This window comes from Lytechinus variegatus, chromosome 4 (assembly GCF_018143015.1).
Source record: "Lytechinus variegatus isolate NC3 chromosome 4, Lvar_3.0, whole genome shotgun sequence".
Lineage (NCBI taxonomy): Eukaryota > Metazoa > Echinodermata > Echinoidea > Temnopleuroida > Toxopneustidae > Lytechinus > Lytechinus variegatus.
In genome coordinates this window covers 63,922,749-63,948,661 of record NC_054743.1, presented here as the reverse complement: position 1 = coordinate 63,948,661, position 25,913 = coordinate 63,922,749, and the positions used below count along the sequence as shown (strand labels likewise).

General features: G+C 36.0%; 1 protein-coding gene across 1 annotated transcript; it reads left to right on the top strand.

Annotated features, from left to right (window-relative positions):
- Window positions 1-1,249: 1,249 nt before the first annotated feature.
- On the top strand, window positions 1,250-25,913 carry LOC121414506 (AFG1-like ATPase). The gene is made up of 11 exons (XM_041607711.1): window positions 1,250-1,366; window positions 4,497-4,747; window positions 5,924-6,083; window positions 8,159-8,289; window positions 9,837-9,995; window positions 11,620-11,674; window positions 11,958-12,059; window positions 13,202-13,302; window positions 16,358-16,498; window positions 21,724-21,840; window positions 23,999-25,913. The coding sequence occupies exons 1-11, from the start codon at window positions 1,288-1,290 to the stop codon at window positions 24,179-24,181; spliced, it is 1,479 nt and encodes a 492-aa protein (XP_041463645.1). The 5' UTR covers window positions 1,250-1,287; the 3' UTR covers window positions 24,182-25,913.

Here is a 25,913-nt window from a genome sequence, read left to right as displayed (position 1 = left end):
CTGAACATCTTGTGCGAGTTAGAGTAGTATTCAAAGTCAGCACTGCTGCTATATTGAACTGCGTGATGCAGGTGAGACGGCCAGAGGCATTCCACTTGTTTTCAAATAAGGAGATGGTGATGATAGTGCATGATGATGGTGGTGGTGGTGATGATTATCGATGATGATGATGATGATTGTGATGATTATCTGTGATTTTGTTAAAGATGTTTTATTGTTATTCTCTCAAATAAAATTTAATACAATGCAGTTTACAAAGTAACAATTGTAAATGATAATTATGATGATGATAATTTTTTGTTTTGTAATTATATTTATTAATCATTTAGTTCAAAATCAAAGTGCATGCGCGGATCCAGGAGGCGGCCGAGCCGGCCCCGGCCCCCCCCCCTATTTTTTGGTAACCTGCCGAAAAAATGTACTCTTTAAGCTTCGCGCTCGCATCATTTCTGTAACAAAAACCCATACTTTCCATGAATAAATAGGTAAATGAGGGCCTGTTTTAAGTTCTAAACCTCAAAAGAACTCCCACTTCGATTTGCAATAATCTTTTGTTGGATATTTATGTCTTGTTCTTTATTAAAAACTTCCATTAACCTCAAATTTTTTTCAGATCGAAATATCAAAATTTTCAGCTCGCGCTTCGCGCTCGCATTAATCTGCTGGTGGAACATATATATACATATATATGTGTGTGTGTATTTATACATATATATATATACACATATATATAGGCATATGCGTGTGTGTTTGCGTGAGTTTGTTTGTTTTGTGTGATCGAGCGCCTTTGGAAAATTGATTCATGATTTTGCCCCCCCCCCCCCATCTGAAAAATGGATCGACGCCCCTGCTATTCAGTGATGGCATATTACCTCTGATGACTGTCTTGTGAGAATCCAGGAAATGAGACTAATAAGTTAAAGCAATCCATTTTTTTCTTATTTAAATTCAAAGCATTTCTAACGTCAAAGGTTTAATTGAACAAAGTATATGATATTAGACGTATATTGATATATTCTAAAATCCATTATACAAAAATAAAATGTATATATTATATACATTTTTATATTTTAATATTTTCCTCCCGTTTTTTCTCTTTCTGTCTCTCTCACTCTTTTCTCTTGCCTTTTTTTTTAAAGACTCCCTCAAATTGAGGACAAGGACACGTGCCCCTGCTCCCAGAAATCCCCCCCGGCCCCCGGCTAAAACAAACTTTCTTCTTGAGCGAGTTTATAAAGTTTATTGACCTCTACACGTATGACGTAACTCCGGTGGTGAAGTCTGAAGATGTCATTCGTTTCGTACTGCGTCCTAAGAAGGGCCCGGCAAATCGTTACCAGCTCGAAGCTGCAGAGAAGTTTGGATTGTGAGTACAATATTTTGAATGTTGTTGAATTTCTTTAAGCTATGGGAAAGTTTTGTGTCAGAATGTACTTCAGAAGGTGATATATTTTAATGTAAATTCAAAGGCTTTCTGCAACCAGGCACAATACCATGAATACGTTGTCCCACATATTGAATGTTATGTGAGTGTTATTCACAGAGCTATGCTATATGCCTATTGTATTGTGTATTGACACTGTTAACAATTTGTAGATTCAATTTCATTTTATTGTTCACAGTGTGAAAAAATCGTTTTGCTATCATTGTACAGTAATCTTTTTTGGCATTAACATGATATTGGGGACTACCGCTTTACCGTGTCTTCATATCATACATGATACACATGCCTCGGCAGCGCTTTATTCAGTCACACGCACGGTTCCCTATTTCCACCTCCATTTACTTTGTTAATGTTACTTTTGCATAGACAAATCGACGAATGGTTCCCGAAACCATGATTTGGCCCTTTTTTGTATTTATTTAACTAGATCTAACTATTTACATGCTTTTGATTTTTATGTTAACTGCAAATATTTTTATGATTGATAATTAAAAGAAAACATATATACAGTACATTATTTAGACTAATATTTAACATTAGTTGCCACATTTGCCATAACAAAACAACACTTTGAAGTCTTTGATTTTGGGCATCAACGGAAAGACAAGACAAAGTCATCTACCATGATGACAAAAATGTAGACTCATTGAAAAGTGAGAATACTGCCACTGTAAGGCCAAGTAAAAAAAGATAGTAGTTGATCGTCCGGGTTTTTTGAGAGCGGTGATGAGGGAGGTCCTTGCTATTTGCTATCTTACTATTTTTTTTGAGAACACGGAGACATTTTCTCAGTCCGATTTTTGATATTAGCGATGAGGGAGGTCCTTACTATTTACTATTTTTTTTGCTATTTTTTATTCAAATGATTGTCAGGCCATGTCAAGCTCGAATTATGTGATTGATGTATGCTCAATAGTAATAATGAATGATTAGAAATATATATTATGTATAAATATCTACGATTGATTGGAAATCTATGGAAAATGTATTGTGCGATAAAAATCTATTGATGTATTATTACTGATGTATACTGGTACTGTATTGTTGTCAAACAGAATGTTCATGTCAAGTGAATAATTTAAACATTTTAATTTATTTAAGGGTAAAAAAATGCATGGGGGGGTCTTTTTTATTGTCATGGAGTCTTGTTCAATTTTCCAGAGCCAATCTCATTTTTAGCTCTGGGCATGGTTTCGCATCGCAGTTTTCGGGTGCTTGTTCGTTTACATAATGTTTAATACTACTGCTCAATTTTTATTCATTTTTAAAATTGATATTGAATATTAAATCCCTAATTGAATATTCGATGCATTTCACAAATTCACATGTCACGCCAGCACAGTCAATCACATCATCCTAGCACACATGCAGTTCTCCCAACTGAGTCACAAGCACACAATCACCGTAACACACATCTAAGTACAGGACTACAGGTGCTATCACTCACCAAAAAACCCCGCTGAAATACAAATTACGTCATTAGAATTGATATATCTGCGCCATATTTCCAGAGCATGCGACGGATTAGTTCAGATTCAGTAAGCGGGGTCCCCGAAAATGCAATAAAAATGAAGAAATCCGCGATCTTTTCCGAGTTTGCAAACTTTATTTCCTTGCTAATTTATGATGGTATCTTCAAAATTCCAATACAAAAACAAATCAGAATTTTTTTCTTTCTTGCAATTACGGCGATATCGACTTTGCAATAACGGCGATATCGGACTTTGCAATTGTTTTTGAAGTTGCGAGAGAGATCCCAGAGTAATCTTGTGATTTTTTTCGTTATTCAGCAGCCATAAAAATAGTTAGTAACAAGAAAATTGATGCTGCAATTAAAAAGGGAAGATGGCGAGGACGAGAAACAACACAATTTTTTTTTTTTTTTTTTTTTTTTTTTTTAAATAGTAAATAGCAAAAATTTTCATGCGGCGGCCAAAAGTGATGCGCGCGAGGACGATCAACTACTTTCTTATTTTACTTGTAGGGTGAAAGCCTAAGACATACATGTAGTCAATCAAATTATACACATGACACTGATTATTTCTAATACTAAACTCGCACTAGTGTGAGTGGTTCCGATTCAATTACTTATGTAGGTTTGAGAAAATTATAAGTGAGTTCAGGTGTGTAGAAAGTTCTAAGCAGCAACTCAAATCATTAAACATCAAACCAAAGGGGAAATAAGTGAAATTGAAGTAGAGATGCAAAATGGATTGAACAGAAACCAAAGAAGTCTGGAAGTGCACTTATTTAATATCTGGGCTAGTTTGCCTCAGCTTAACTCATAATCACATAATGATTTACAAATATTCAAATCAAGTAGAGTCAACCAATCAAAATCAAATGAATGGAAGGATTGAACTACAATGTAAGAACCAAATTCATAAGATAAACCAATAAGGAATGAGATGAAGATGATAAAGAATGTCTTGGTGATAATGTAATAATGGAAATAGAAACTAAGGAGTCAGGTGAGGGAAGAAATGAGTGGAACACCTGAAATAGAAAAGGGACAAAGATGACGAAAGGGAATCAGACAGACAAAGGATAGAAATTCAATATGGAGAAGGATGAATGGCAACTTAATATCATTAGACTCATATAACCTAACTTCAGACTGCAAGGGCAGTGCTGAAAAGAAGTGCAAATGAACTCAAGTCTAGACGGAACAGAAATGTAAAGCAGCTGGAGAGAACACAAGTTAAAGCAAATAAACAAAATAGGAAAATGACCATCTTACACTTGCATACTTGTACATCACACAACTTTTACAAGTCAGGAATGGAATGCCGGCATTATCAGGAAATACATAGGTAAATACCATTCACTTTACAGGTGCGTGCATACAAATCGACTAGTGCCGTGGTTCACTAAACCAAGATTTGGCCGGAATTCGGAATAGGGCTTTTGGTCAGACGAATATATTGCTAGTGCTGCTTTTAATGTTTTGTAATAAAAAAATGTTGCATTAATGATGACATCCATGTAGAAATGCACATGGTGAACAGATGATTTTTTTAATGTGTTAATCTCCTTTATTTTATAATAAAAGACCAAATCAAGAATGATCACCTGAAGTGCTTATGGAATACCTCCCAACTCCTCACAAGGCACCAACACACAGAACCACTCTCATCATCGGAGGATGGTGGGGGCAGGGGTCCGCTCGCTCGATATAACAGCCTAATTGAATGTGGAGAGTTGAGAAATGATGACCACCAGAGGGAGATCGTTACCAGGTTACAACAGCTTCATGATTCTGTTCGTGGTTATCAACCAGAGGAGCTTGGATTCTTTGAGAAGGTATGCTGTTAAAAGTCAAGTCACACATTTTAAAGTTTCACTTCATTTCATAAAACACTTATATGCACATCTTGGTCAGTATGCAAATGAGGAACTGATGACATCACTCACTATTTCTTTTGTATTTTATTGTATGAAATATTTTTATTTTCTCATCATTATCAAGTGAAATTAAGTTTCATTCCTCCCTGAACATGTGGAATTCCATTATTTGAACATTTTGTGCTTCAGACAAGGAGGTCCTAATTGTCAAATTTGTAAAAATAAAAAAAATATTGTATAATTCAATCAATAATAAACAAAAGAAATAGTGAGTGAGTGACATCATCAACTCTCTCATTTGAATGTAACTGGCTCGTTCATATAACTATTTTGTTAAAAATAAGCGAAACTTTGAAATGTCATAACTTTCTTATTTTGCATCCGATTTTGATAAAATTTTCAGCATTGTGCTTGTCTGATTTTTCTCTATTGATTCAAATCAACATATTTCTTAGGTGGACTTGACCTTTAAAGAGGACTATCCTTGAAAAAAAAACCTTAAAATCATATTTTATTGTTCGAAATATACATGAAATAAAATTCTTGGAAAATTTGCTTTGCCCAATTGATAGTGGGGCTCTATCCCTTTATTCATTGAATGCCAAACAGGGTAGCAGCAACTCCCATCTTTTAATGTCATTCGGTCTGACACATCCAGGGTTTGAACTTAATGAAAAAGTGTTGAAAACCCTTGAAAAAGTTTTTTAAGGTTATTTATTACATGTAGCTACAAATATAATTTCTATGGATTTTTAAAATTCTTTTTAAAGCTTCGTCTCTGATAGCGTTCCTATCAGGGAATTGTATTATGCTAACATATATAACCATGACATGACAATACTACCATTGGGCATAAAGATAAAAATAGATTTTTACATATCAACCAGTTAGAAATGTTAGATGTGCATACTGATATATGTGTGCTGTAGATTTCTTGTCAATATAAACATAGAAATTCAAAGACCCTGGACTGCTCTTGTCTCTTCTTTATGCATAAATTCCCCTTTTACCTGTAGAAAGTTTGATAAGTCTGGATGCTGGCCATATGCCTTTGATTTCCAAAACCATTTTGTCAATTTTATGTTTCTCCAAAGCACCTAAATTATTCCATGGCTCCTTCCACGTTTCTCATAGGTCCTTGGGAAGCGGGCCAAACCAGCACCAACCGGTCTGTACCTGTATGGCAGTGTAGGAACAGGCAAGACCATGCTGATGGACCTGTTTTATGAAGATGTAGCAGTAGACCAGAAGATGAGGATCCATTTCAATTCCTTCATGTTGGATGTTCACAAAAGTAAGTGCAGTCTTAGCGGCCACCTATAGTGAAAACCTGTCTTTATTGGCCACCAAAATTGTTTCCCATTAGAGAGGAATATGTGTTATCGAAAGAAGTCAACGGTCTCCAGTGGCCCGGGGGGGGGGGGCACTCACATACATCTGTGGTATGGTTACGTGCCTGATGACCCCCTTTTTCAGACCTCAATTTCAGTTCTCTAGATACTCTGTATGTCAAAAGTTCCATTCAGAAACCGCTGCACCCTGCTCTCGAGACCCCTCTTACGAAACATTTCAGGATTTTGTAAGGCACACTCCTATTAAAGCATTTAAAATTTGAGTCCTCCCCCCGACCAGTGTCCTCTTTTTCTGTTTCACTTGGAAGCCTTAATAGACAGGTTTGGCTGTATATGTCATTGAAACCTGTATATAAAGACTACCCAGGAGAGAACAGAAAAAAGGTCTTCAATAGCAGGTTGTGTTTTTTACAAGTTCTTGTGATGCAAAAGAAGTCTCTGTATAAAGATCACTCGGGGGGATACAAGAAATGTGGTTTTCATTAGCTGGTGTTATTATGGTACATGTTCCTGCTATACCTGTTTCTGGTATCCTCTGAAATTGTCTCCTTTTTGAAAGGAATTTAGTTATAGAAATAGTCTATGAAGGCCATCTGTCTTGCCTCTATGTTCCTGCTATATCTGCAAATGAAACCTGTAGTCCTGATTTTTAAAAAATGATAATTTACTTCTTACAAAATGCTTTTTCAGAAGTTAGAAAGTGCTATACGAAGTAACAACAATAAAAAATTAGTCCAGGCCATGAGGCATTGCTGCTCTAATAAAGTACCAAATTTTTTGCTAAGTTTGATTTTTTAATTCTTTTCCTCTTGGGGTTTTAAAAAGCCACATATGATTATCTTGTGCATTTTTTCATTGCTTTTTTTACTCACTTAGGCATTTTGTAAGTAGAACCATCGAAGGAATGAAATCTAGGAAGTGACTTTCAACTTTATTCATACAAGTAGATGTGTATACATGTGTTGTGCACCTCTATAAAACTAAGACTACGTATTACGGTAGCATGCCATACAATAACACATCTGTCACGTTTTGAATTCAATAATACAGCCGATGATAAAGTGAGGTCCTCTATCTTTTAGCTTGTAAAATTTTTTAAATTTTATGTTTGATATTTGTTCAAAATTTGCTGATAAGAATTTGTTACGATGCTTTGTCAATATATGTACATGTAGATGTAGTCAAATTATGTTTGCAACTGCTTGTTTATTTAACCAATCGCACCCAATGTCGGAGATAGTTTTGATTTTAGTATGTAGATATTACCAAATCCAAATTATATCAATGAGACAATAAAGTATGCTATTCAGTAATAATGGATGGTAGTTCATACAAACCGATTACTTGTTCATAGATTTATAATATGCTTTTATTAAATATCTTTCTTTTTAGATTTCCTTTTTATGAGTTTGACCATGAAATGAAGCTATAAATGGCATAGTTGAATTACATCTGTATTTTTGTTTGTTGAACTAAATACTTCACATTCACATGTGTTGTTTGCTACATTTATGGCACACTCAAATGTCAACTATGATTCATGTATGTACACGACTACACGTACAGGTTATATATCTTTAAAAACTTTATTACTCCTTTCTAGTTGGAGCCTTTTTCATATTATGCTACTAGTATTTAGATTCTTATAAGCACTAGTAAAGTTAAAGTCAAAATTAGATTGAAAAAAATACATTCACAAAATAAGAAGACTGCAACTTTTTTAAAGGGGAAGTTCAATGCTAACTTATGGGATGTCACAAAACTGAAAGTTTTGAAATACAAGTCTATGCTATTTTTGTAGACTTTGGTTAAGCCTTCATTGACATTTTTTCTTTCATTTTCTGTTTTTTTTTTAATGAACACTGCTTGATGTCACTTTTCAGGCTAAACTTCCTGATGAAGAAGTCGAATCAATGAATTTGATTGCATTGTTATTGATTTGCCATGTTATGACAAATACTCATTTCATTTTCAGCAATCCTTGAAAAGAAGAATAATTATGATTTTTTTTAATCAGGAATTCATGAGATCAAGAAACAGATGCCCAAAGACAGGGACAGCACCAAACCTCAAGCATTTGATCCCATCTCACCGGTAGCTGAGGAGATCAGTAAAGAGACATGGATGCTGTGCTTTGATGAGTTCCAGGTGAGAGAAAGGATACCAGTCTCCTCCTGAACAGGGCAGATAAAAAAATATTAATGTATGAGAGTATTATAAAACTATTAATGAAAAGTCTGAAATTGATTTTTTTTCTTTGAAATATAAATGAATATGAATGTGATAATGATTCCTTAAAAATGAATATATGGAGACTATTAAAGATTTACAAATGTGTATTAATCAATTGTCTTTTTAATCATTACTGATTGCATGGAAAAAAAATGTTTGACTGCATACAATCATAATCCACCGAAGAAAGTGAAAATATTTGGTCCCGTATTATGAAGACTTGTAATAACAAATGCACAAATTTTATAACAAGTTTATTATCAGCCAAACAGATTGAAATATTTCAGTAGCTTTAAGCTATTATTACATGTTTATTATAAATTTTATCAAATTGGCCCCTGGAGTTGATGGAAACTGGCAAGAGTGTACCGTCCTCCAGAGCAGGGCCCTATTGCATTAAACTTACTATCATGGGAACTTTGGTATGAAATGGTAAGAACTGAAATGCTTGACTTTGTTTGACTCTTGAGCATTGTTTTCATGGGAGTTAACATCAGACATGCCAACCTTTCCCTTTTTAGAGTATTCCTCTTTTTTGCGATGAATACACCAATACGTTTTTTTGTATGGCTTGTTACTTTTTTTTAATTCCGATCATGGAGTATGTATCATACACAGCGCATGACACTAGTTAGCGCCGGTACGACAGTCCCAGACCGGTAAAAATCACTGTCGGGCCGGAAACTTGTTGCATGAAAAGAACAAGTAAATTCGTGCCTACAGACACATGTTTAAAAGGGTGAATTATCAAGTTTTCAAGTCAAGTTATTTCACATGTTTTTTCACCGATCTCATTACAACAGGCTGGCAATTGTTATGTTGAGCCAAATTTTTGAATATACTCTTTTTTGTCAATTTTTTTTTCCTTCTAAGAATACTTTTTTCTGATTGTAGAAAGTTGGCAGGTCTGTGACATTGGATGGCAAAGTTGTCATATAGGGGCCTAGGAGTGGATATATGGATGATATGAACATAGTTATCTCTGTCATTTTGATGAGAACTTCACTCAATTTTAGTTTTAATGATGGTTTGAAAAACAATGCATGGGGCCCCAACATGCATCACTAATAAGATTTCATTTAAAGCAGTATCAATTTGTTGAAGAAAGCAATAACAATAAACCTTTTACAAAGTGATGATTTTAAGTAAGTGCCATGTTCCTTTTATATGTATACTTTTCTTTTTCCCCACGCTGAATTGTTCAATATAATAATGATAATAATATAGGATTTGTATAGCGCATGTATCCACCTTGCTAGGATATTACCCCGGCTAAGCTAGTCTACCGATTCAGGTGCGCACAGCTTTTTGAGGAATTACTTCCTGCCGGTACCCATCTACCTCACCTTGGTCAAGTGCAGTTCAGTGTGGATAGATTTCTTCCTGATGGAAAACATGCCATGGCTAGGATTCAAATATCTAACTAAGAGATATTTCATTGTACTGTTTATCTCACTTTGTAGGTAACAGATATTGCCGATGCCATGATACTCAAACGTCTCTTTACCCAACTCTTCAGTAATGGCGTGGTTGTCGTGGCAACATCAAACAGGCACCCAGATGACCTTTATAAGAATGGTCTTCAGAGAAGCAACTTTGTACCGTTCATACCAATATTAAAGGTATTATCTTATCCCCCCCAAAAAAAAATAATAATAATTATAGTAATAAAAATAAAAATTAATATATAACAAAATAGATAAATAAATAAAATACATATAAGTCCGATCCCTAGATCAGTGCAGGATTAGTCCCGTTTGGACTTTGTGGCCCGTATTCTGACATCAGGTTTAACTTAGACCATGGTTTTACTCTGTGCTAAAATTATGGGAAGCCAAAAGTGTCAAAATTTTTATTAAGTTGTATGTTTCTCATATTTACTGTGCTCTTTCCTGATTCTTCAATGGTGAAGAAAATCATTTACATGTATCTATACTTCCTAAACCAGGGGTTCTCAAACTACGGCCCGCGGGCCGGATCCGGCCCGCAGAGCTTCTCAATCCAGCCCGCGAGACTCTGCTGGGATTTTTTTAATAACTTTTAAGTCACATGAAACATATGAAACATAGCTCAATATGATTACATTGTGTATCCACTTAGACCTAACCGTAATATAAGTAATGGCAGTCAAATTAATTTGACTTATAAACAAAGTTTAGTGGAGTCTTTATCGTCTGTTCGGTCTACTTTCTTAATAGATGACCAGCGCTGTTGTCACCATGTTTGGATCTACATACAGGTGCGAAAGTACATTTTCCATAATGAACATTTCAAAGAACTAACTCATACCGAAGTACCTTAGGGCCCATGCAAATGGTTTTCAAATGGGGGTCTGGTCATGCAAAAAATCACAATCATATGGTCAGTTTTACGTTTTTGTACATGGTTTTTTGAAAAAAGTGGGGAGCTGTCAGCCCCCCCCCTGCTTGCCCCAACCTTGTTATAGTCTACAACAGACACGGTCTATTATTCATTCTACTTTGACTACAAAAAATATTGATACTTCAAGACATTATCTGTCTCCCCCATACCAGGTATGTATTGGTACAATCTAGATTTGTTTTAATATGTTTTAAAGTTGTACAATTTGTTATCATTAATATTGACTTTTGCTGTATTTTGAAATATTTTCTAATTTTGCCTGCGTTCCATATGAAACTTTTATAAATTTATTAGATTAAATGTTCCCAAAATAAGGGCAAGATTGTGCAAGAGGGCATCTAGGACCCCGACCGCAAGGGTCATTGCGCTTCGCGCACATTTTTTTCTAAGTATCCTTTTCACCCTGGCCCTTTCAGGTTTACTTGGAGTCTCATCTGGCCCCTCAAAGAAAAGTTTGAGAACCCCTGTCCTAGACAATTATGAATGGTGTGAGTGTCAAATGAGCTGAAATATATCTCTACTGTTAGTGATTCATGTAGCAATTGGCTATCCATACTTAAACCACAACTTTAAACCTGAGTTTGAGTAAAATCCGACTTTGGAATACGGGTCTTTGAGTGGGGACCCAACAACCCTTTCCCAAGCTGCAAGTAGGGGGAACGCCATAACATGGACGTCACACCACAACCCAAAACTATCTGCACCCTTGTGCATGATATGACAACCTTCTTTGCAAGAAACATATCAAACCGTGATTTCGGATGGGAGAGTGTAGATGTATGACATGCTCTTCAAAGTATGTTATTTTCTTATTTTCCTGATTGATTGTGCAGTAATTATCATTGTTTGCCCGTTTTTTTATAGAAACACTGTGATGTTCTAAATCTAGACTCTGGAATAGACTACAGAAAATTGTCAGGTAAGGCCTTGCCTTTCAATGATATGAGAAGAAACATGCTAGCATTTGCCTTTTGAACCTTTTTTTTATGATGGGGCTGTATACATCTCAGATAATAAACATTTTTAGGGCATTTAGCTCGATAGGGTTCATTTCCTTTCTAAATCATTTAGAAATATATGTGCTTTATTTTTTCAGGTCTTGCAAGAGTAAAAGTCTGACTTTCAACAGAGTATTTAAAAATGTCTGTGTTTTTTATTTTTTGATTTACTTACTTTCTACCACTACTTTTTTCTCATTGTAGGTCTTCCTGTTGATGGTCAAGTGTATTTCATTCAATCTCAGTGTGATGCAACCAATATATGTGAACAGATGTTTACCAATATATGTGCTAGGCAAGGAAAAGGTAAAGGCTTTGCTTAAGATCCATTTTCTTTTTTTTCAGCTGAAGTATACCTCGCTATCAATGAAACTGCAACTGTCCATTCTTCTTTCAGGGCTATTCAAAAACTGTTTGAAAGTTCATCAAATTTGTAGTAATTTTGCTTTTTTGGTCATCCAAACTTTTTCTCTTCAAGATAATTTCTTCTTGTTCATGCTGCTTGCTTTGATAAGAAAGGTGAAGAAAGTGGGAATGTGCTATGTGCTGGTATATTTCACTACATATTGGAAGCTTACATGTACTTAATTACCCTTTTTACACAGGATTTTCTTAGCCCCGGACTATCGCTAACCCCGTACTATTCTTATTAAACCCCGTACTATTTTTTTTTCCTTTTCACACAAATTGTTATTGCTAACCCCGGATAAGGAATGATTGCTTTTCACACACGAAACTCGCTAACTGTAGTACAAGTACTTCACTTGTACACTTTTTACCCACGCTAAAATTTCCTTAACCCTGTACTATAGGTGGGGCTAAATTGCCATTTAGCCCCACCTATAGTACGGGGTTAAGCTTAGCCCACTTTCGTTTTACACTAGCGATCTTAACCCCGTACTATCGCTCTTAGCACCGCAATTGCTGGGATAACCCTGCTTTTTTGCAGGGCCAAATAATCCCGTACTAAAGATGGGGTTAGCCCACTTTGCAAAAATGCTGTGCAATTTAGCCCCACCTATAGTACGGGGTTAAGGAAATTTTAGCCTGTGTAAAAAGGGTAAATGTATACATTAATACATGTTTACACAAAATATCACAAATAGAGCAAAAATATTAAACTATAGGAATCATAAAATGTTGGTGTAAAATGAAAAAGGCGATGTGAATCATTCAGTATGAATCATGTCAGTTTGGATGCATAGCTACATCCAAGATGGAAGTTTGGCCCCAAGATGGAGTTTTGGCCTGAAGAGAGCGTTTTTTTTTTCTTCTTCATCTTTATGGTTTTTTGAGTGTTCCAAATACAAAAGAAAGTATGCACATCGTCATTCATCAAACTAAGTCATACCCACATGTTATTCTGGATTTTTTATATGGCACTTGGTAATGGCAGCTTTTCCCATCGCAGTCTCCTAACATTTCTGTTTTCTTATTATCCTGGGCAGAAGTGAAAGAAATGACGTTAAGAGTACTTGGGAGAGATGTAAGGATACCAAGGTCTTGTGGAAGGATAGCCAGCTTCACTTTCGATGATCTATGTTTGAAGGTAAGTCATGATGGTAAATCAGTAAATTGTTGCATGGTCTACACCCACTCTGTCTACTTTTATAAGCAAAGGCAAAAAGAAGCTGCTGAAAACTGCTTATCTAAAAAAAAGAGCCAATGGAGTAAATTAGAGAGTCAAAAGGGGCCTAAGCTTTCGATCCTAGCAGAATCTTCGTCGGAGGCAAAATTACAAACATATAAAGTGGAACAACCATGATATAGACCACAAACATCCAACAGCAACACTAGAAACAAGGAGACAAAAGGGGCATTAGTGAGAAGAGCTGACCAATCAGGTTAATGAAGGGGAAGAAAAAAAAGGAGTAGGTAGAAAAAAAAACTGGTGCAAAAGAGTGCACCAGTTTTTTATGCCTTTCTTTGTTACCTGTTTGACCCACCTCTCACTAATTCTCTTATTCATCTCTTCCTCATACCCTTTATCACTGTTTTGTTCCAGATCCTGTTTGATGTTGCCTGCTCCATATCTTAATCCCTCTTTTCTTTGGCCTTGCTCACACCTACTTCCCTTTGTGTCTACCTACTCCTTTTCTTTCTTCCCCTTCATTAACCTGATTGGTCTTCTCTTCTCACTAATGCCCCTTTTGTCTCCTTGTTTCTAGTGTTGCTGTTGGATGTTTGTGGTCTATATCATGGTCGTTCCACTTTATATGTTTGTCATTTTGCCTCTGACGAAGATTCTGCTTGGATCGAAAGCTTAGGCCCCTTTTGACTCTCTATTGACTCTCTTTTGACTTTTATAATCAGCTCTTCTACAAGCAGTTAGCAGACCTGCCAACCAGTACGTTTTTTATTTACAGTGTAGTACGTTTCTGCAACCAAAATAAGGCAGTGCGGTTTTTCTTTTAAAAATGTTTTTTTTTTTTACCAAATCGTAATTTATTGAGAAAAAAAATAATCTCTATATGTCTCTATTTCATAAAACGTACACAACAGATCAATGTAATTAATGTTTTTTTTTCAATCATTTTGTTAAAACCAGGTTGAGATATACACATGTTTCAGTGTTGCTGTTTTTTTCATCTGCAAGTGCAGTGTGCATTTAAGATTGCATTAGGCTTGAGCACCGCGATGAGCGAGAGTGTCAAGCATTTTATTATGAAATACACTTTTGGGGGAGAAATACATATTTTTTATTACAGAATACAGTTTTTCATTCCCAGAGGTTGGCAGGTCTAAGTTAGTCTACGATACTTATTAATAATAATAATAATAGTGATAATAACAACTTAGGCTCCATTTGCTAAAAACCATTTGTTCTCTTATAATAATAATAATAATATTAGGCATTTATATAGCGCCATCTATCTAGAAATATTCTATTCCGAGGCGCACAAGAAAAGAAAGAGAAAGTTTGGATGAGTGTCAAAGTGCCAATAACTAATACTGTTAGAAAAGATAAGATTTCAGTTTTGATTTAAAGGTCTCCAGTGATTGTATAATTCTTAAATTTAATGGCAAATTATTCCAGAGAGAAGGTGCTGAGGCAGAGAAAGCTCGTGCACCATATGCAACACGTGTCTTGGGAGTCTTAAGAAGTTGCTGGTGTGATGATCTCAGGCTTCTAGCTGGTGCATAAGGCGTGACAAGCTCTTGTAGATATTTTGGTGCCAAACCATTACACACTTTCCAAGAATTTGGTTTAATTGCCATTGGATGTACAATTCCCTTGGTACGATACTCACTTCATCAAATTCTCATATTTAGTCTAACACTCAGTTAGCCTATCCACTTTGTCTATTTATTATTTTTTCCATTCACAGATGAACTTTTGGCCCATAAACTGTTCATCTAGTGATATAGACTAAGTGGTATTAGACCGAGTGTATTAGACGAAATGGGTATAGCCTAACTGGAAATTAGATAAAATAGTAAATGGGCTTAGTGGCAGTTCAACCACATGGTAAATAGGTGAATTGACAAAATAAATTAGACCATGTGGGATGAGACCAAACAGAAATTAGGAAAAATGAATGTAGACCAAACAGAAATTAGGCAAAATGAATGTAGACCAAACAGAAATTAGGCAAAATGGATGTAGACCAAACAGAAATTAGGCAAAATGAATGTAGACTAAACAGAAATTAGGCAAAATGAATGTAGACCAAACAGAAATTAGGAAAAATGAATGTAGACCAAACAGAAATTAGGCAAAATGGATGTAGACCAATCTGCAATTTACCTTCAGGTCTTGAGCCTTGTTTGCAGTTGCATTTTCATAGATTAATTGTATGCTTACGTGCAATTGCTGAGGTAATGAGGAGCATTGTGGCCCAGTGGATTCGTCTACGGATTAATCTACAAGACTATGGAACCGTTCGCATTTTAGACGGTATATATTAACCGACTTTTGCTTGTTTTCGGCGCATTTGGGGCTGTTTCAAGCCAACTCGCAATAGTTTGGACACTGATAATTTGAAAACGAGAACATGGACCCCCATAGTTTACATGTCTTGACTTACCTTCAAGTCTTGAGCCTTGTTTGCAGATGCATTTTCAGAGAGTAATTGTATGCGTACATGCACTTACTGAGGGTAATGAGGAGCATAGTGGCCAAGTGGATTAGTCTTGGGTCTTTGAAACAGACAGGGATGCCAGCTTTCAGGCAAAAGCCTGAATTCAGGCTCTGGCAATTTATTTTCAGGCCATAGTTTTAGCATTTTTGGGTAAAAAATATTGTATTCTAGGTGATTTTCAGGCCCTCTGATCAATTCCAACTGGCATCCCTAAACAGAGGATCTGGGGTTGAAATCCCAGCCATGGAGTAGTTTTCTTCAGCAGGATATTGATCCACATTGTACTGCACTCAAGCCAGGTGAGGTGAATGGGTATCTGGCAGGAATTTATTCCTTGAAATTAATGCTTGTGATCTGTAAAAGGCTGCCAAGTTAAAACCGTGTTTGCAGTATCCAAGTCCTTTTTAAGCACATCGAGGCATTAAATCATAAAGTAAAAATATGTGCTCTACAAGAACCTTTTATTGTTATTATTATTGTTGTTGGTAATTGTTGTTATTATTATTGTTGTTTTATTTTCAGGCTTTAGGAGCAGGCGACTATCTGGCCATCGGTCATAACTTTGATATCGTCTTCATTCACAATATACCTCAGATGTCGCTTAGTTCCAAGTCAGCAGCGAGGCGATTCATCACAATGATAGATAACTTCTACGATGTGAAGGTTAGTTTCAACTCAAATTCTAATTGGCAAGTCTGTTTTGATGTCAGGTTGGACCTGATAAAAGCAGGGAAATTAAGAGACAAGTCCACCCCAACAAAAAGTTGATCTAAATAAAAAGAGAAAAATAAAAAAAAGCACAACACTGAAAATTTCATCAAAATCGGATGTAAAATTAGAAAGTTATGACATTTTAAAGTTTCGCTTGATTTCACAAATCAGTTATATGCACATCCTGGCTGGTATGCAAAAGAATTTGAATTGAATTGAATTTGAATTGAATGGTTTATTTATTTCAACACTCACTGAAAATCGCAGCCAAAGGCTGAATTACATTCAGTTGACATATGGTTTATATACAGACATTTTAAAAATATACAAATTGGAACAAAATAGCCAAATATCAAAATTGTTCTACAAAATAATTATACATATATGAAATAAATTGAAATACTCAGCATATGAGAAGAAAGCCTCAGAGAAAGAATAAAGTACATAGGAAAACATGTTAGAACGAAAGACGGAATGAAAAAGAGGAAGACAGGGAGACAGGAACAAAGTTAAAAAGTTTGGGTATTTAACAAACATGGAAAAAAAACCATCGGTAATAGTATTTATAATGCAACAAATGGAAAACAGACGAAGAAACAAATTATATTGGAATACGTGTTTTAAGCCAGTGCAACTAACGTAATTCGGAAAATTTCAACGATAACGAAAAATAACATCTTGAAGTATGAAATTATCCAGGTAGGTATGATTTGTCATAAAGAAATTTTTTTTTTTTCCATAAAGGGCTATTTGGATAAAAAAGAGGTGCCTGAGTTGTTTACTTAATAAAGCATATAGAGAACAGAGTTCTTGAGTTCTTTAAAATAAGTGTTTGTATTTACCTATGTATAAATCAAAATAAACAAAATATGACTATCAAATGTACGTTACAATAGACAAAATCGGGAACATCCAGTTGACATAGTGGAAACATTAAGTTGGGTGTGGAAAATGATTAAAGATTATTCAATAGTTTAACAAGATATGGGATTGCACTGTCTCTTAATCTGTTTGTCCTGAATTTGGGTAGTGTGTATGGTCTAGAATGCCTTGTTGATCGAATATTCGAGTCTCTGGTTGGCAAGAGATGGCAGAAATGGGATGTTGGCTTCACCAGGTCCTTCGCGAATGAGAGAGACAATGCCTTACGTCGATCAGCAAGCGAAGGCAGTTTGAGAACAAAAAGTGCCTGCTCGTAAGATATATAGCTTTCACCTAATACAACTCGCAGGGCTCGCTTTTGTATCGACTCCAGTTTTCTTGCTTCCTCCTTGGTAATCCCGGCATTCCAAACGGGGGCCGCGTACTCTGTGACTGGTCTGACATAGCAGGTGTATATGGTGAGAAGATCAGAGGGTGGGAGGGCAAACTTCTTCAGGAGACGTAGCATGTAGAGTTTGCGGTTGGCACTTTTGAGAATTTCAGATATGTGTGTACTCCATTTTAGGTTACTTTGAATGTGCACACCCAAGAGCTTGACACATTCAGCCTGATGGAGTAATTCGTTTCCGACTCTGACTAATGGGGAAGGTGTTGGATTCCTTGTAAAACAAAACTCAACGGTTTGACATTTCTTTGGATTAAGGTTCATTTTGTTTGTGTGAGACCATTCACAGAGACGGTCGACTGCCGCTTGGATAGCAGGTTCTTGCTCTTTACCACGACACTCTATCAGTGACAGATCATCAACATACTTGTATACACAGACATTGGGAGAAATAGGCTCAAGATTATTACATGTATCGTTAATCATGGCCAGGAAAATAATCGGGCCTAGTTTGGTCCCCTGGGGACACCTCCATTTGTTGAAGTCCAGTCAGAGAGTTGACGTCTATAGCGAACACGTTGTTGTCTGTTGCTGAGAAAATCACCAATCAGCTCCACTATACAAGGGCGAACATTCAGTTCAAGCAATTTACGAATTGCAAGCCCATGATCCACGTGGTCGAAGGCCTTTGCAAAATCTGTCAGGACAAGGGTGGATGACGACTTCGGCTTATCTGCATTAGTGTAGATTTCATGCAAGAGACTGATGAGGCAGTGCGAAGTTGACATGCCACGTCGATTTCCAAACTGATGCCGATCAATGAAAGGCTTCATATCCTCAAGTGTCCACTTTGCTAGAAAACTCTCAGCCACTTTCGCAAAATGATCAGTGAGAGAAATTGGCCTGATGCTGTCTAATGTAGTAGGTGACGATTTCGGCACCGGTGTGATTGTGGAGAGTATGACGTCATCCACTCACTATTTCTTTTGTATTTCATTAAGTGAAATATGAAATATCCTAATTTTCTCCTGATTGTCAAGTGATACAAAAAATAATTCCTCCCTGAACATGTGGAATTAGCATAGTTTAATACTATATAGTTAAGTCAAGTTGGTCCTTATTTTCAAATCAATAAAAAATGACATATTGTATAATTCAAACAATAAAACAACAAAAGAAATATTGAGAGATGGACATCATCGAATGAGTCACCTACTTATGCATATCACTGTTATGTGAAAAATAAGCAAAAATTTAAAATGTCATAACTTTCTTATTTTACATCCGATTTTGATGAAATTTTCAGCACTATGCTAGTTTGATTTTTCTCTATTTATTCAAGTCAGCATTTTCCTGTGGTGGACTTGACCTTTAAAGAAAAAATGATAAAGTGGTCAACGAGTAAAAAATTATAGGGAAATGGAATCGTACAGAATTTGCAAAAGGCTAATACACTTGCATATTTTAATCTGTTCATTGTTCGACTCTGTCAGATAAACCTGTTGGAGGCTTAGCATGCATATATGCGGGCTGTAGTCTATGGAAAACTTTTAATAGCAAAATAAATCAGTCCTCAACAGAACAATCAAATAAACATTCGAGAAGTACGAATTCGGCAGAACTCACAGATACTCTACAGGTACTTTTTGTCAAAGCTTTCATCAATGGTTTGCCCTACACCCTGAGTAGGTCTCATGAACCCAGAACCAAAACAAGCATCTTGTAACATCAGTATAGTTCAAAGAGAAATATGCATTCTACTTCTGCTTGGTTAGTCTACTACAGGTACCTATTGCCTTCCCTCCTTGACGGACTGATGCTAATAAAGTAACACAAATCCAGGCTTTGTCTGGGAGTGCTCCTTGTCATTGCTTCTGCATATGATCAGCTGCTTAATTGATTTCCCATCGCACATAGTTTGAAACGAAGAGCAATAAATCATGGTGCTAAGCATGAAAATATCCTTGTATCAAAGCTAACCCAAGCGAATCCTCTCATTACCAAAATAGGCCTGACTCCCCCCATGTGTTCTGAGTGAATCAGAATAAAATCAAAAGATAACAGATAGCACAAATAGAAGCTCAAAATCTTTGTACGATATTTTCACTTAAGCTTCCGCTTTGTTGGATTTTGCCCTCCTTCATTCTAGCATTTGCTCTTGATAATTGTAAGACAAAATATATACAGCATGTGTGAAGTGGTTTAGGGTACACCGTGTATTCTTTCATGGGCATGTGTGTTCTCCTGAAGGGTTACACTTCGAAATTCTGAAGGTTCGTAATTCCGAAGGTTCGTAATTCCGAAACACGTAAATTGCCTATACCTCGATGTTGGTTAATCCGAAAACGAAAAAGGGTTCGTTATTCCGAACATTTTTACCGTAATTCCGAAGGTTTGTTAATCCAAAAAGGAAATGAGAGTCGTAATTCCAAAGGTTTGTTAGTCCGAAAAACAAAGTGAGGTTCGTAATTTCGAAGGTTAGTTAGTCCGAAAACGAAATGAACAACAAACCTCATTTTGTTTTTGGATAAACGAACCTTCGGAACAACAAACCTTATTTCGTTTTCGGATTAATGAACCTTCGGAACAACGAACCTCATTTCGTTTTCGGATTGTCGAAGCTTCGGAATTACGAATGTATACACTCCTGAAGACGTCAAGATCTTGCTTGTCAAAACAATGACCATATGAGATTACATGGTGTACCATGAAACCACCACACTCTTCTTCTTTGCCATTGAAACCTTCTTAGGCCGTGTTTATGCTTCCACTTTTCAGGCCAGAATCAGCGTTTCCAAACGTGATTAGTCAAAAACACGGTTGCGTCCATGCTTTCTTTCATTTAAACGCTGTTTCAAAACGCCGATCGTAAACTCACTAAAGGGTGCGTTTGTAAACGTCGTTTGACCAGAATCAGGCTTTCTGGGGAAGTATAAACAGAACCACGATCGTAAACGTGTTTAAATGACGTCATTTGGTACTTGCTTCGGGTGAGATGTAAATATAGTCGTATTGCTCCATGTTATCTCCACGTAATAACAAAAATTGGAAAAAAAACTTTCGAAAAAAGGCGCGCCCAATTTGACCTCGCTTTACGATGCAAAGCCAGCTGGAGATCATGATTTGCTCTGAAATGTTAAGCATAAACAGCACTCCTAGAACCACATTTACGATCGGCGTTTTGAATCGACGTTTGAAATCGCTGATTCTGTCCTCGCAATGGAAGCATAAACATACCCTTAAACGGATGGTCCAGGCTGTAAATATTTGTATCTCAATAAATAAGAGTAAAATTCACAAAGCAAAATGCTGAAAAAAAAATTAAATCAGATAACAAATAACAAAGTTATTGAATTTTAAAGATAAATTTGCATTATTCCGGTGAAACAGTTCTAGGCATGTCTTTATGAATATTCATTAGGTGGGCTAATGATGTCATATCCCCACTTGTTTCTTTTGTATTTTGTTATATGAAATTAGGTTTATTCAAAAATTTTCTACCAAGAACTAAAACAATTGGATTGACAACTCATTAAGTGCATTAGTTATTTATTGCTGCAACTTATTCCATCATAATGGGGACACATCATTTACACATGTATGAAAAAAGGAACATTTATGATTTCATGTAATAATATAAGAAAAAGGAAAGTGGAGATGTGACATCATCAGCCCACCTAATGAATATTCATGATGATTTACATAAAACCTTTTTAACAAAATATTGATAAACTTTAAAATTCAATAACTTTGTTACATGTATTTGTTATCGATTTTGATGAAATTTTCAGTATTTTTCTCTGTGAATTTTACTCTAGATATTTAGATATAAATATTTTCAGCCCAGACCATCCGTTTAAGTTATAAAACAGCATGTCTTGATTTTACACCTTCTTAATGTCTATTCTAGGTAAGACTGATCTGCAGTGCTGAAGTACCCGTAGAAGAACTGTTCGTAACGGGTGCTATGACACAGAAAGACATGGAAGATAACTTCATGCTAATGGATGATCTCAATATACAACGGGTGAGTGTACTCATGATAAATGACATGTGACCAGTCACCACGAAACTAACAATAAGTCTCCAGGGTGGGTTCTCTGTAAGTAGCCAAGTTAGTAGTTTGGTCTTAAAAAAGCAAAAATGAAAATTATAAAATTTGCCTCCTGGAAGAGTAATTCTCCCTCCTCATCCTGTCAAAATTTGGAGTGGTATACTTCAATAAAAGACAAGATACAAGAGATTCTTTGATACCTTTTTTTTTGGGGGGGGCAGATGGCTCAGACAGGTCACCAATATTGCACAGTATGCATATCTTGTGCTTATTAAAGGGGAATCCAACCCAAATAAAAACTTGCTTTTATAAGGAAGGAAAAAATCAGACAAGTTGATAGGTGAAAGTTTGAACAATATTGGACAAACAACAAGAAAGTTATGATTTTTTAAAAGTTGTAAATATTGGTAATCACTATACCCATGGAGACTTCAAATTGGCCGCATATGGGATGTCATAGTGATGTAAGGCGAGGACTACTCTTCCATGTACTCCAATACATATTATGGCTAAAATGTCATTTTCCCCAAAAGTTTTATTTCAAATTATATTTTTCTTTCATGAGGACATAAAACAATATATTACCTGGGTTATATTTAGATTACTGCCCCAGGAGAATGAGTACTTTGGAGAAAACCACAAATCCCTGATAATAAAGTACATGGCCTATGGGAAAGTTGTCCTTGCCCCTTGTCATAATTTACTTACCCATTTGCCAATTTGAAATCTACATAGTATTAGTGATCTCAGTTTTAAAGAAGCTATAACTTCATTATTGCTTGTCCAATTTCTTTCAAACTTTCACTATTCTGTTTGATTTATTTTTCTCCTTCCAAACACAACATTTTTATGGCCAAGGCTGGATTCCCCTTTAAGTGAACCCTGAACTTCAAACCTTGTTTTCTCCTTTTTTGTCTCGCCCACCAGAGGTGAAGGGGATCCAAATGTCGTCCATCGTCCGTCCGTCACAAATCTAATGACACATAACTCCACAACCGTAAGTTGCTTTTCAACCAAACTTGGACGGTAGATGGACTAAGGGGACCTGCATGTTATGCTGCAGCTGGAGGTCACATGGTAAGGTCAAAGGTCATTTTCAGGTCAAAGTTAAAGTTTTCATGCAAGACTCTCTTATGACACCTAACTCTGCAACCGTAGGTCTCTTTTCAACCAAACTTGGATGGTAGATGGACTTTGGGGACCTGCATGATATGCTGCAGTCGGAGGTCACATCGTAAGGTCAAAGGTCATTTTCAGGTCAACGTTAAAGTTTACATGCAAGACTCTCTTATGACACCTAACTCTGCAACCGTAAGTCGCCTCTCAACCAAACTTAGATGGTGGATGGACTTGGGGGACCTGCATGTTATGCTACAGTCGGAGGTCACACAATAAGGTCAAAGGTCATTTTCAGGTCAACCTTACCTAACTCTGCAACCGTAAGGTGCTTTTCAACCAAACTTGGATGGTAGATGGACTTGGGGGACCTGCATGTTATGCTGCAGTCGGAGGTCACATGATAAGGTCAAAGGTCATTTTCAGGTCAACCTTACCTAACTCCGCAACCGTAAGGTGCTTTTCAACCAAACTTGGATGGTAGATGGACTTGGGGGACCTGCATGTTATGCTGTAGTCGGAGGTCACACGGTAAGGTCAAAGGTCATTTTCAGGTCAACCTTACCTAACTCCGCAACTGTAAGGTGCTTTTCAACCAAACTTGGATGGTAGATTGACATAAGGTCAAAGGTCATTTCAGGTTAACATTAAAATTTACGTGCAAGGCTCTTAAGGCAAGTGTTATTCCATCCCAGTCATATTACAATGAAGTTTCGATACAATTCTGTTGCATGCTCTTGCGAATCATGATATTTCTGGTTATTTTCATACGTGGGCGAGACACAAAATTGCTTTTGCCTTGTTTTCTAAAGCTCTCTGATTTTCATTTACATTTAGTTAAGTACTTGTGCCAATTGGACAATGAAGGAAAGAAGAAATATGACGTGCCAATTCCGCATGTTTATTTTATTTTATTGATATGAGGTCTGAATTGGAATTTTGTTATTGTCGGAAAGCTAAAATCAAAAGAATACTCACTCACTCTCACTTTCTCGCTATCATATCAATAAAACAGGGATCAGAACTATCCCACGCAAGCATCTTCACCGGCGAGGAGGAGCTCTTTGCTTTCGAGAGGACGATCTCCCGTCTGATGGAGATGCAGACGGAGGACTACTGGAGTATATCGGAGCAAGAGAAACAGGAGAAACTCAAGAAGAGAAAGAAAACTAAAGAAGAAGAGAAGAAGGCCTTATGACGATAACCAGGCAATCAGATTCTATCTAGACTATTTTAAATCTATCTATTTTGAATTTTAATGAATTCGTACCTGGTTTTATGCAATTTATTGACGATGAAAGCTGCTTTAAACTGGGCCCTGTGGCATGAAAAGATATAATGGATACATACGATTGATTAAAATTTGTATACATAGTTTGCCTTAGATTGCCATTTACAGTTAGTTGTATAATTGATTGTAACTTCATGGTACAGGGCCCAGGCTTGTTTTAACCATCATAAGGAATACATGGGCATCCATTCTATCTTATCTTCCATCATTTTTTTAAAGAGAATATTTTAAAAACATTGGATTTATTTCAGTTTTTACCTTGTATTTTGCAATAAACCTAGTGTGTACATTTTATTGAATGAGACATTTTATGGCTAATTACTAACTTTTAACATCAAGGGAGTGTTTCATAAATCATCTTGTGTTTGATCTTACAAATGTATATGCCCTAAGCCAATCAGAGGCAAGAATATTAGTAGCTTATAACAGATGTCATTGAAAATCAATGTCAAATGAAAATCTCCTCTGGTCTTTTTACATTAGGAAGGATTGAACACTTTTAATTGAACTCTCCCAAGTTCTTATTCATTCTGTATTAAGGTAAGGACATATACTAATAATGATTATTTATTATAGCGCCATCTATCTAGAAATAATTCATTCTCAATGTTAAAGTGAAGAGGCAGTTGAAATGTCCAAGAAAGGATCAGGTTTGCTGAGGGGAGGAGTGGGGGGGGGGAGGGGAGAGGGATACTCACACTGAAGATTGCCAACACAGATTAGTGCATGTGGGACAGTATTTATTGTTCAAAAAAAACCATCATCTGGCTAGAATTTTTTTTTTTCATTACAAATTTTCTACTGGAATCCTGTGGCACATATATTTTACTTTATACATACACACCCCTGGGCCCCGTCTTACAAAAAGTTACGATTGATCCAATCAATTGTAATTCTATGAAAATCCCTCAGTGTCATAATTTTTTTCTACAGAAAATTGGCACAATGTCCTTTGTGAACAAAGAGAAGCAAAGTGAATTTTCAAGAAAACAATGGATGCACGAATATACATCATAGTTAGAGAATATTTCGATCAAACATGCATAATAGATGTTGACGTCGTTGGCCGTACATAGTTGTGATTGATTAGATCGATCGCAACTCTTTGTAAGACAGGGCCCTTGATTCTCATTTGGGAGAGTATTTTGCAAAATTTATTTTTAGATCATCACCACAACTAGCATTTCATAACTGAAGCCAGTTATCGTTGCCAATTTACATTTAGAAATAAGACTTTTGTCACAGTTAAGTGAAATGAACCAGTAATAACTTACCTCAGTTTGAAGTAATTTTTTTAACATATAAAAATTTTAAGAAATAAGTATTGAAAATAAGAAATATCAAGATCGGCCTTTTGTATATGAAAATATATATTTTTAAGAAAATTAAGCATGCAAAGGAGTTACTATTCCATTTGAAATCATCATTGTTTCAGTGTTTTTAAATGTATATTTATGGGCCCTTACTGAAATTATTTTGAAAGTATATATATGCTATGCTGCCAAGAGTGATTGTCAACTGCATGATATCATTTGAGGAATATACAAGTAAACTAACACAATATAAACTGAATGACATGAACACATACTTGTGATGCAAGTGTTTGAGAACTAAATCCTCATTTTAATGTTTTAAAGGA